At 49.4% G+C, this 13105-nt stretch overlaps 1 protein-coding gene across 2 annotated transcripts in view; it reads right to left on the bottom strand.

Moving 5' to 3' along the window:
* The window catches only part of LOC137538314 (protein CBFA2T3-like), a 386498-nt gene that overhangs the window by 16535 nt on the left and 356858 nt on the right, over positions 1-13105 (bottom strand). The window contains exons 10-12 of one of the 2 annotated variants that reach the window (XM_068260399.1): positions 10380-10581; positions 9734-9802; positions 4487-4677 (exon numbers count right to left, since the gene is read on the bottom strand). In XM_068260399.1, the coding sequence (XP_068116500.1) occupies positions 4487-4677; positions 9734-9802; positions 10380-10581 (462 nt within the window). Of the gene's footprint in view, positions 1-4486; positions 4718-9733; positions 9803-10379; positions 10582-13105 lie in introns of both variants that reach the window. The other variant, XM_068260400.1, reaches the window with a different exon arrangement.

Genomic DNA, 13105 nt, shown 5'->3' on the forward strand with positions numbered 1-13105 from the left:
CTGTGTTACACCGCCACCTATCTCCCTGTGTTACACCGCCGCCTATCTCCCTGTGTTACACCGCCGCCTATCTCCCTGTGTTACACCGCCACCTATCTCCCTGTGTTACACCGCCACCTATCCCCCTGTGTTACACCGCCACCTATCTCCCTGTGTTACACCGCCACCTATCTCCCTGTGTTACACCGCCACCTATCTCCCTGTGTTACACCGCCACCTATCTCCCTGTGTTACACCGCCACCTATCTCCCTGTGTTACACCGCCACCTATCTCCCTGTGTTACACCGCCACCTATCCCCCTGTGTTACACCGCCACCTATCCCCCTGTGTTACACCGCCACCTATCTCCCTGTGTTACACCGCCACCTATCTCCCTGTGTTACACCGCTTCCTATCTCCTGTGTTACACCGCCACCTATCTCCCTGTGTTACACCGCCACCTATCCCCCCTGTGTTACACCGCCACCTATCTCCCTGTGTTACACCGCCGCCTATCTCCCTGTGTTACACCGCCACCTATCCCCCTGTGTTACACCGCCACCTATCTCCTGTGTTACACCGCCACCTATCTCCCTGTGTTACACCGCCACCTATCCCCCTGTGTTACACCGCCTCCTATCTCCTGTGTTACACCGCCACCTATCTCCGCCACCTATCTCCCTGTGTTACACCGCCACCTATCCCCCTGTGTTACACCGCCACCTATCTCCCTGTGTTACACCGCCACCTATCTCCCTGTGTTACACCTCCACCTATCTCCCTGTGTTACACCGCCACCTATCTCCCTGTGTTACACCGCCACCTATCTCCCTGTGTTACACCGCCACCTATCTCCCTGTGTTACACCGCCACCTATCTCCCTGTGTTACACCGCCGCCTATCTCCCTGTGTTACACCGCCACCTATCCCCCTGTGTTACACCTCCACCTATCTCCCTGTGTTACACCGCCACCTATCTCCCTGTGTTACACCGCCACCTATCTCCCTGTGTTACACCGCCACCTATCTCCCTGTGTTACACCGCCACCTATCTCCCTGTGTTACACCGCCACCTATCCCCCCTGTGTTACACCGCCACCTATCCCCCTGTGTTACACCGCCACCTATCCCCCCTGTGTTACTCCGCCACCTATCTCCCTGTGTTACACCGCCACCTATCTCCCTGTGTTACACCGCTTCCTATCCCCCTGTGTTACACCGCCACCTATCCCCGTGTTACACCGCCACCTATCCCCTGTGTTACACCGCCACCTATCCCCTGTGTTACACAGTCACCTATCCCCTGTGTTACACCGCCACCTATCCCCTGTGTTACACCGCCACCTATCCCCCTGTGTTACACCGCCACCTATCCCCCTGTGTTACACCGCCACCTATCTCCCTGTGTTACACCGCTTCCTATCCCCTGTGTTACACCGCCACCTATCCCCCTGTGTTACACCGCCACCTATCTCCCTGTGTTACACCGCCACCTATCCCCCTGTGTTACACCGCCACCTATCCCCTGTGTTACACCGCCACCTATCTCCCTGTGTTACACCGCCACCTATCTCCCTGTGTTACACCGCCACCTATCTCCCTGTGTTACACCGCCACCTATCTCCCTGTGTTACACCGCCACCTATCCCCTGTGTTACACAGTCACCTATCCCCTGTGTTACACCGCCACCTATCTCCCTGTGTTACACCGCCACCTATCCCCCTGTGTTACACCGCCACCTATCTCTCTGTGTTACACCGCCACCTATCTCCTGTGTTACACCGCCACCTATCCCCCTGTGTTACACCGCCACCTATCTCCCTGTGTTACACCGCCACCTATCCCCTGTGTTACACCGCCACCTATCCCCTGTGTTACACCGCCACCTATCTCCCTGTGTTACACCGCCACCTATCCCCCTGTGTTACACCGCCACCTATCCCCCTGTGTTACACCGCCACCTATCTCCTGTGTTACACCGCCACCTATCTCCCTGTGTTACACCGCCACCTATCTCCCTGTGTTACACCGCCACCTATCTCCCTGTGTTACACTGCCACCTATCTCCCTGTGTTACACCGCCACCTATCCCCTGTGTTACACCGCCACCTATCTCCCTGTGTTACACCGCCACCTATCTCCTGTGTTACACCGCCACCTATCTCCCTGTGTTACACCGCCACCTATCTCCCTGTGTTACACCGCCACCTATCTCCCTGTGTTACATCGCCACCTATCTCCCTGTGTTACACCGCCACCTATCCCCCCTGTGTTACACCGATCCCTATCTCCCTGTGTTACACAGTCACCTATCCCCCTGTGTTACACCGCCACCTATCCCCCCTGTGTTACACTGCCACCTATCTCCCTGTGTTACACCGCCACCTATCTCCCTGTGTTACACCGCCACCTATCTCCCTGTGTTACACCGCCACCTATCCCCCTGTGTTACACCGCCACCTATCCCCGTGTTACACCGCCACCTATCTCCCTGTGTTACACCGCCACCTATCTCCCTGTGTTACACCGCCACCTATTCCCCTGTGTTACACCGCCACCTATCCCCCTGTGTTACACCGCCACCTATCCCCCTGTGTTACACCGCTTCCTATCTCCTGTGTTACACCGCCACCTATCTCCCTGTGTTACACCGCCACCTATCTCCCTGTGTTACACCGCCACCTCTCTCCCTGTGTTACACCGCCACCTATCCCCCCTGTGTTACACCGCCACCTATCCCCCCTGTGTTACACCGCCACCTATCTCCCTGTGTTACACCGCTACCTATCCCCCGTGTTACACCGCCACCTATCCCCCTGTGTTACACCGCCACCTATCCCCCTGTGTTACACCGCCACCTATCTCCCTGTGTTACACCGCCACCTATCTCCCTGTGTTACACCGCCACCTATCTCCCTGTGTTACACCGATCCCTATCTCCCTGTGTTACACCGCCACCTATCCCCTGTGTTACACCGCCACCTATCCCCCCTGTGTTACACCGCCACCTATCCCCCCTGTGTTACACCGCCACCTATCTCCCTGTGTTACACCGCCACCTATCTCCCTGTGTTACACCGCCACCTATCCCCCTGTGTTACACCGCCACCTATCTCCCTGTGTTACACCGCCACCTATCCCCCTGTGTTACACCGCCACCTATCCCCCTGTGTTACACCGCCACCTATCCCCTGTGTTACACCGCCACCTATCCCCCTGTGTTACACCGCCACCTATCCCCTGTGTTACACAGTCACCTATCCCCTGTGTTACACCGCCACCTATCCCCTGTGTTACACAGTCACCTATCCCCCTGTGTTACACCGCCACCTATCCCCCCTGTGTTACACCGCCACCTATCTCCCTGTGTTACACCGCCACCTATCTCCCTGTGTTACACCGCCACCTATCTCCCTGTGTTACACCGATCCCTATCTCCCTGTGTTACACCGCCACCTATCCCCTGTGTTACACCGCCACCTATCCCCCCTGTGTTACACCGCCACCTATCCCCCCTGTGTTACACCGCCACCTATCTCCCTGTGTTACACCGCCACCTATCTCCCTGTGTTACACCGCCACCTATCCCCCTGTGTTACACCGCCACCTATCTCCCTGTGTTACACCGCCACCTATCCCCCTGTGTTACACCGCCACCTATCCCCCTGTGTTACACCGCCACCTATCCCCTGTGTTACACCGCCACCTATCCCCCTGTGTTACACCGCCACCTATCCCCTGTGTTACACAGTCACCTATCCCCTGTGTTACACCGCCACCTATCCCCTGTGTTACACAGTCACCTATCCCCCTGTGTTACACCGCCACCTATCCCCCCTGTGTTACACCGCCACCTATCTCCCTGTGTTACACCGCCACCTATCTCCCTGTGTTACACCGCCACCTATCCCCCTGTGTTACACCGCCACCTATCCCCGTGTTACACCGCTTCCTATCTCCTGTGTTACACCGCCACCTATCCCCCCTGTGTTACACCGCCACCTATCCCCCTGTGTTACACCGCCACCTATCCCCCTGTGTTACACCGCCACCTATCCCCCTGTGTTACACCGCCACCTATCTCCCTGTGTTACACCGCCTCCTATCTCCTGTGTTACACCGCCACCTATCCCCCTGTGTTACACCGCCACCTATCTCCCTGTGTTACACCGCCACCTATCCCCCTGTGTTACACCGCCACCTATCCCCTGTGTTACACCGCCACCTATCCCCTGTGTTACACAGTCACCTATCCCCTGTGTTACACAGTCACCTATCCCCTGTGTTACATAGTCACCTATCCCCCTGTGTTCCCCCATTATCTATCCCCCCTTTTTTGCAATTATTTCCTTTCTTAGTTTTGCAAAAACCAAAACAGTTTTTCTTTGAAAAAAAATAAATAAATAAATAAAACAAAAAAACGTGTCTGCCTTGATAAGAAGCGGCGTGTGCAGCACAAAGTCAGTGGCGCCGCTCGCTCCTGCGTCTGTCGGCAGGACCATTACCTCACTTGAGTCCTCCTGCTGGTTGATGACCGATACGGCGTCCTCGGAAGCCTTCCTCTTTGCCTCTGCCAGCGCTCGGTCCATTTTCGCTCTCTCTAAAGTGATGAGGTCGTGTGCTTTGCGCTCCGCTTCGGACACTGCCTTCTGCAGCTCGGACATGGCCTGGCGCTTGACGTCGTTCACCGCCTCCTCTGTGCGGGCAGAGAGACAGCTCTGAGGTGAAGTTCAGCCCTGAGAGGGTGGACTCAGGTGTAGGAGGGTTTAATAATTTACGGCTATACCCTACACTACAGATGCATAAAACTACCTAACGACAATCACAACCTGAAAATCACATTCTACATTCACTGTACACAGCAAAGGGTTTTCATGGATAGGGTTTTTTCCCCCCATTTAATCTTCCTTTATGAATCACTTTAGATGGACCTTAAAGGACTATTATCGTGAAAATCACAACATTATAAATATATGTAAAACACATTCAAATAGGAAGTATGTTTCTTCCAGAGAAAAATGAGCCATAAATCACTTTTCTCCTATGTTGCTGTCACTTACAGTAAGTAGTAGAAATCTGACAGAGCCGACTGGTTTTGGAGTAGTCCATTTCCTCATATGGGGGGGGGGGGTTCTCAGGGTTTTCTCAAAAGCACTTAGTGAATGGCAGTTGCTCCGTCCAACTGCCAAAAAAAGTGTGCAGCGAGGAGGGAGGCCGGCCAGCATCTTTGTATAAATCCATTTCGGGGAGTACCGGTATCTTTCATAAAGAAAAAAAGGCCATGCAGAGAATCCCATATGAAAAGATGGACTATCTAAAACCTGTCACTTCTGTTAGATTTCTATAACTTACTGTAAGTGACAGCAACATAGGAGAAAAGTCATTTATGGCTCATTTTACTCTGGAAGAAACGTACTTCTTATTTGTATGTGTTTACATGTATTTTACATTTTTCACAAAAGTGGTCCTTTAAAATAAACAAAGCTAGCACAAAGATTTATGCTTAGCTGGGGCTTCCTCCAGCCCCCTGTAATCTGTTAGTAAGCTCCATGTCGGTCCAGTCTCCTCCGTTCTGCCACTGTGGAGTCTGCAATCCAGCCAGGTTGTGGGCCATTGCACCTGCTTGGACCAGGACGCATGCACCCCCCAACTGCACTCCTGTAGCTGGGACTGTTTTGCGCATGTGCAATTCGAGTCTTAACGAACTGTGCATGTGCAGAACACTCCCGGTGATGAGAGCGCGATCAAGGGGCGTGCACGAGGAACCACGTAGGCCCTGATTGGCTTTGTATGGGACTTTAAGCTGGACTGACAGCATGGCAACAGAGGGGACCAGAAGGATAGCAAGGGAGCAGACCGACTACAGGGGGGCTGAGCGAAGCCCTAGGTAAGTATAACTCCTTGTGCTGTAATTGTCTCGGGTACATTAAGGTGCCCATTTATGATACAATGTTAATTATACAATTCTACCACTTCTACGTAATATAAGGAAAAGTATTCAAGGTATATTGTACATTCTTACCAGAGTTGGGTAAGAAAGTACAATCAGGATTGGAGCATTAGTGGTTACCTTTAAACTGAGAAAGTGATAATTCTGCCTTGTATGCAAATTTAAAGCAAATTATATGTGGCTTGGAAATGAGCAAATGAAATGCTTTTTCTGTTGATTTGCACTGCTTTGTTTTTAAGCTGAATACAATTTGCATAAGATTTGCCTGCAAACTAGAATTATTACTATCTCACCAGCCATCTCTAATCTGACATTTGAAGGATGTCTTATGGAGCTGTGGACAGCTGTGTTTAAATTCCGTTTGATTTGCCTTTGACTTGTATTCCATCTTCCCAACTGCAACCAATCCTTTTCTTCTGCATTTCAAATCCTTCCCTGAAGTTCTGACTTCAATAGGTGGCTAAAACAAGAAAGCTATTCAAAAGTAAATTAAGTCAATGTTCAAACAAATAGGGCTCATTCACACCTAAAAACAAAAACGCAAGCATTTTGCGATTTTGTGCGCTGTTTTTTTTCCCCCCTCCCGGCACTCAACTGCGCGCTGCGGTTTTTGAAAAAACACTTTTCTAACCGCTTTGCCAGAGCGGGTTTGAGATTCACTCCCTGATGCAAGTCGGGAAGTGAAACTCTTTGACCCGGAAAAGAATAAATACAATGCATTTATTCTAAAAAAAAAGCGAACCCATAAAGCTCTTTTGTGAGCGTTTAGCGTACTTCCTATACCTTCCATTATAGCGAAAACGCCCCAAAAATGGTCCAGGCACCGCTTTGCTGAACGCACAGCGCACGAACCGCGCTGATATGACCCTTCTCATAGAGATTCATTGCACAATCGTTTTGTGGGCGATTTTACAAATCGCCTGCGCTTGAAAAAAAACACCAAAAATGCCCCCCTAGTGTGAATGAGCACATAAAGTGTAGCCTGCTAGCCACCCGCTGAATCCAGAACAAGCAACAAAGCACCTCAAATGCAACAGAAGAAGACAGGCTGTTTGGAAAAAGGGATTACAAAAGGAAACGTGAATCAGGTTAAAATTCAAACTCTGTATTTAAGATCTCCACAAAGTGCTCCAGGAATATAGATAAGCGGCAATAAAACAGATCTGTGTTACATAATCTTTGAAGGTTCACAGTACTATATCAGATATATATGCACAGATTTAATCAGGAATCTCATTTTCACTATTGGGGTCACAGTTACAGCAGATCTTTAGGACACACCTGAAGTTAGAGGAATATGGAAGCTGCTATATTTATATCCGTTTAAACAATACCAGTTGCCTGGCTATCCTGCTGATCCTCTGCCTCTAATCCTTTAGCCACAGCCCCTGAACATGCATACAGCAGATCAGGTGTTATTGACGTGATAGTCAGATCTGATGAGATTAGCTGCATGCTTGTTTCTGGTGTGATTCAAACACTATTGCAGCTAAATACATCAGCAGGGCTGCCAGGCAACTAGTATTTTTAAAAAGGAAAGAAATATGGCAGCCTCCATATACCTCTCACTTCAGCTGTCCTTTAACTAACCTACAGCAGCTCTCACTATGTTTGAATATATCTCAGGAAAGGGTTGCAGTCTTTTGCTATTTTGCATATTAGCAGTGTATGAGAAATTCAGTCCAGGTTTTCTGGATGATTTACAATATCCTCATTTGGAGAAGTTTGCAGAGCTATAGAAACACTTAAAGGGAAGATCCGCGGTAAAATAAAAAAAAATAAACATCCAAATCCACTTACCTGGGGCTTCCTCCAGCCCGTGGCAGGCAGGACGTGCCCTCGGCGCTGCTCTGCAGGCTCCCGGTGGTCTCCGGTGGCTGACCCGGCCTGGCCAGGCTCTTCTGCGCTCCAACGTGCCTCTCAAGAGGGTGCGCTGACGTCATCGGACGTCCTCCAGGCTGTAATGCGCAAGGTGCAGTAGTTCTGAGCCTGCGCAGCACAGCCTGGAGGACGTCCGATGACGTCAGTGCGCCCCCGTGAGGCGCATTTTGGAGCGCAGAAGAGCCCCGACCTGGAAGCCGGCCTGGCCAGGTCGGGTCTGCCACCGGAGAAGAACGGGAGCTTCCGGAGCGGCACCGAGGGCATGTCCTGCCTGCCATGGGCTGGAGGAAGCCCCAGGTAAGTGGATTTTTTTAACTATGGTAAACCTTCCCTTTAAAGAGGAACTGTAGTGGCATTTTTTTTTAATTACAATAATCATTTCTTAGTGATTTAGTCAGTGATTGCACATTACAAAATCTTTCCTAACCCTAATATCTTTAGATCCGTCAGCTGCAGCTCTGCGGAATGTTTTGTTTCTGAGAATTCTGAAGCCAGTGTAAATAATGCTTGGCTTCCCAGAATGCTCTGGGAGGAGAATTCTGCATAGCTAAACAGCTTAAGCTAAGCATCACTGGGGGGGGGGGGGGGGGGGGGGGCTTCATACCAAAAATACAGCAATATATAGATACAGGTAGGGTTTCAGATGCAGAGACCAGGATAATTACCATAAAATTGGGTATGCTGAATAATTTACTGCATTCTACTATTTGTCACTACAGGGCCTCTTTACTGCATTCTGCTATATGTCACTACAGGGCCTCTTTACTGCATTCTGCTATATGTCACTACAGGGCCTCTTTACTGCATTCTGCTATATGTCACTACAGGGCCTCTTTACTGCATTCTGCTATATGTCACTACAGGGCCTCTTTTAGTAAATCAGGGAAAATGTCTACAATTTCCTCCTCAATTTCAGTTAGGCCTCTTTCAGACAGGTAGCTGAATTCATCACCTGTCAGCTTCTCTCCTGCCCCGGCCATGCACGTGTTGGTGCTCAGAGCTGCAGCCGTGCTCAGATGCGCCATGTCACAGATCTCTGCTGCCTGGTAACGCCAGGCATGTAAAGCAATGGCACGTGTAGCACTATAAATGCTGCCATTTGGCTGCAATTTAATTGCATCGGAACAGCGCTCGTGGGAAGCAGACGGGGCACTGAACTGCTTGATAAGCGCACAGTTCAGCCTCCCCTCTGAAAGAGGCCTTAGGTGGAAGAGAGGAGGTAGCGTTAGGGTTAGGGAAAAAGCAAGTCCTAAGGGTAGTGTTGCAACACAGTTGTGGGTTAGGTTAGCTTAGTTTGGGTGGGCACTGCAGGTGTTAGGGCTGCTTCAGACGTACACTTGCGGAGCGTTCACCGCCAGCGTTCGGGGCTTGGCGTTAAACGCTCCCATTCAAGTGAATGGGAGCGTTTGTACCAAGCTTTCACCCGCGTTCGCACGAACGCGGCGTTCAGGTCCCGATTTTCCCTGGCGTTCAAGGAGCCCCTGGAAGCCACATGTAGCTTCCAGGGGCGGGTAACCGCAACGGGTAATGTCCACGTAGGGGAAGAAAAACGCCGATCGCATCCGAACGCAAACGCTGCTGAAAGCCCGAACGTATCGCCGCCGTGATGCCAATGAACGCAACGCCTCCAAACGTCCGTCTGAACCAGCCCTTGGGCCTCTTTTTCACAGGCAGTTGATGGGCAACAAAATGCCTCTCAAACGCTAACAACTGCTCGCTGCTGCCTGGTAACTGCTCGCTGCTGCCTGGTAACTGCTGTCTAGAAACTGCTTGCTGAGCAGTTCAGCTACCCGTGGAAAAGAGTCCTTAGGATATTGGGGGTTACAAGCTGAGCCCCGGTGTTCTGTGCCAAATCCACACATGCTTGTCTCGTGCGTTCTGCTGTCTCATTAACAAATTCTCTGTTTCCTATAAAACTCACCTGCCTTCCGCCAGATCTCCTCCGGCATGTACCCCGCTGGCGGCCGATGCAGAAAGTCCCTTGACGGCTCTAAGGAAAGAGGGGAAAGGTGAGAAGCCAAAAAGAGCAATCAGGCCTCCCTGTCTGCATCCTGCAGCTTTTTCTAGTACCAGGAACCCCCCCTCTCCAATTCTCAAAAGAATTGCGCGCCGCACTAAGCCAACGCCCACAAATGTGCCACACACACTAAGCCACTGCCTTCGTCTGTGCCATCCACACCAAACCCCGCGCACAACAGTGCCACGCCCAGTAAGCCACTGCCCACACTAAGTCCCCCCCACAACTGTGACACCCACACTAAGCCCCGCCCACAACTGTGCCACCTACACTAAGCCACCTCCTACAAATGTCCTATCCTCTCTAAGCTACCTCCCACAACTGCAATGCCCACACGTGCAACCATGCATACTTCTGCACAGGCGCACCTGCAGCTGCGCTTGCACACTGCAACTGCTGCACTAAGTCACCACCCACACTAAGCAGCCTCCCACAACAGCACTACCCACACTAAGCAGGCGCCCACAGGTCACATGCATACTTACAACCCTGGGTTTGTATATAGGATTACCCATAATACTTCCACAAACTCTGCTGCCACGCTATTTACCTGCTGTTGAGGATTCGGTGCTTGAGGTGCTGTGATGTCGGGTTAGCTGACCCACAGAGCTGACGCTCTTCTTCAGGTCCTCTGCATCACTGTAGCGCCTTATCCAGTGATTGAGCTCCTCTCGGTCCGCCTCCTGGCATCGCCGAAGCACAGTCAGCGAGCGCCGCGTTTTTTCTACCATATCCATAATGCAATTCAACAGCTGTTATGAAAACGCAAACAAACATATATATATATTTTACTCATCTCTAAACACACAATATTAGTCAAAAGCTCCGTATTCACACTAGATCACTGGCGCCAGAAAACGAGTGAAACCCTCCCCATAGTTAGTGACGAGCAAAAGATGTCTGCGCACATTTGAATTCAGCAACAGCACAACGATGGTCTGCCAATCAGATAGTTATCGGAAGTGCGAAAAAGGGGACTCAGAAGTATGACACTTCCTACACGTAAGTACTTTAGCGATCCTTTGTTATCGTTCGGTGGAAAGACCTAATGGCGAATAGCATCCGTACCGATCCGCCAGGACAGATTGGTCAACATGGATCGATGTCTTTTACCATCATTGTGACTTTTTTTTTTTTAAACAATTTTTGGCCGACCCATCATTTATCATATGTTTATAAAGATAGTAGTGTAGCATGTGTATGGAACTTAAAGGATTCCAGAAGTGACATGCGACATGATGCCTAGCACACAAATAACTAGGCTGTGTTCCTTTTTTTTTCTTTCTCTGCCTGAAAGAGTTAAATATCAGGTATGTAAGTGGCTGACTCAGTCCTGACTCAGACAGGAAGTGACTACAATGACCCTCGCTGATAAGAAATTCCCCCTTTTTTATCTCTTTCTTGCTCTCAGAAGCCATTTTCTGCTAGGAAAGTGTTTATAGTTGGAATTTCTTATCAGTGAGGGTCACACTGTAGTCACTACCTAGTTATTTGTGTGCTAGGCACTGTACATACACATGTCTATCTCATCATGTCACCTGTCACTTCAGGTATCCTTTAACATCGTCAACAAATGAATAATGCCTGTATACTGGGCTCCACTGGACTCTTTAGGGCCTGAATAAAATGGGTACCTAAACTCAGAACTTCCTGTCTGCTCTAAAAGATAAGCAACAGCATAATAACCTTGGCAGAAAAACATGTCTTTGTTACAGCTCATAGAGCTCCGTCAGAGATGCTGCAGTGTAGTTACTTTCTGGTTTCCCGGGAGGACAGAAAGGGTTAAACTCCAGTGTTTACATATTAGCTCTCAACTCGGCAGAGTTGGCAGACACCTGAGAGCTCAAATTACACTGGCTCATTACTTGCTGAGAAGGGAGAATTAGAGTGCGTACAGACATGCGACTATAGTCGTTTGAAACGATCGTTACCGACGGCATTGCCCGACGACCGTTTGTAAAAAGTGCACAAACGATCATTAAAACGACCGACCAACGAGATATGTCGTTGGTAAAGAACGATCCATTCTGCCAGATCTTTTTCAACGACCATCGTTCAAAAAGTAATGTCTGTACAACGATCGGTCGTTGATCGTTTGTTCTCAAAGCTTTGCACATGCTCAAACAGTTCTTTTTGACACTTGTGTTTGAAATCAGTTTATACATCATGTTGCGCACGCAACGCTCGTTCCAAGATCGTTCGTACACGAACGATGTTCAAAGTAGCCTTTCTTCAAACGATCATCGTCCGATACCTCCTTTAACATCGTTCATCGTTCAGAACGAACGATCGTTATCGTATGTCTGTACGTACCCTTAGACAGGCTGTTCTCTATAAACACATGAAGATTGGACACAGGGTGGATTTCTCTGTGTCCTCCTCTCTAGCCATGTACAGTAAATATTGTAGTACAGTATTTTACTTCCAACTGAAGCTGCAACTTGTAGAGGTAATGAAATATTTGGGAAACCAAACAAAAGGTGTTTAGTGGTGGCGGGATGGGGCCCCCCCCCCATCCCGCCACCACTAAACACCTATCTTCCCCCCCCGGAAGATATACAATAAAGTGGATACACATCACACACTCCCAGGACCACCATCACAAAAATCGTAACATTTAAAATAAATGCAAACACATTTAAATAAGTAAATCTCTTCCAGAGTAAAATGAGCCATAAATGACTTTTCTCCTATGTTGCTGTCACTGACATTAGGTAGTAGAAATCTGACAGAAGTGACAGGTTTTGGACTAGTCCATCTTTTCATGGGGGATTCTCAGGGTTTTCTTTATTTTTAAAAGCACTTCGTGAATGGCAGTTGCTGCGTCCAACTACTAAAAAATAGTGTGCAGCGAACAGGGAGGCTGGCCAGCATCTTTGTATAAATCTTTTTCAGGGCTTGTTCCCACTGCAGGCGTTTGTTATTTTTTAAGTGCGTTTTTTTTTCAAAATCGCCCCGAAAGCGCTTACACAATGATTCTGTATGAGATAGTTCACATATGAGCGGCTCGTTTGCGCTCCGCTTTGTAAAGTGGTGCTTGAGCCATCTTTGAGGCGATTTCGCCTCAATGGAAGGCATACAAAAAACGCTCACAAAACCGCTTTATGCAGCTTTTGCGTTCGAGTTTTTTTAAGAAAGAAATGCATTGTATTTATTCTTTTCCGGATCAAAGAGTTTTAGAGAATTACCAAAACGCTCGGGAAAAACGCGTCGCAAACTGCAAACTACAAAAAAACGAACCGCCCACCCAAGCGCCGGGAATTGAAAAAAAAAAAG

Source organism: Hyperolius riggenbachi, chromosome 11 (assembly GCF_040937935.1).
Source record: "Hyperolius riggenbachi isolate aHypRig1 chromosome 11, aHypRig1.pri, whole genome shotgun sequence".
NCBI classification, from domain to species: domain Eukaryota; kingdom Metazoa; phylum Chordata; class Amphibia; order Anura; family Hyperoliidae; genus Hyperolius; species Hyperolius riggenbachi.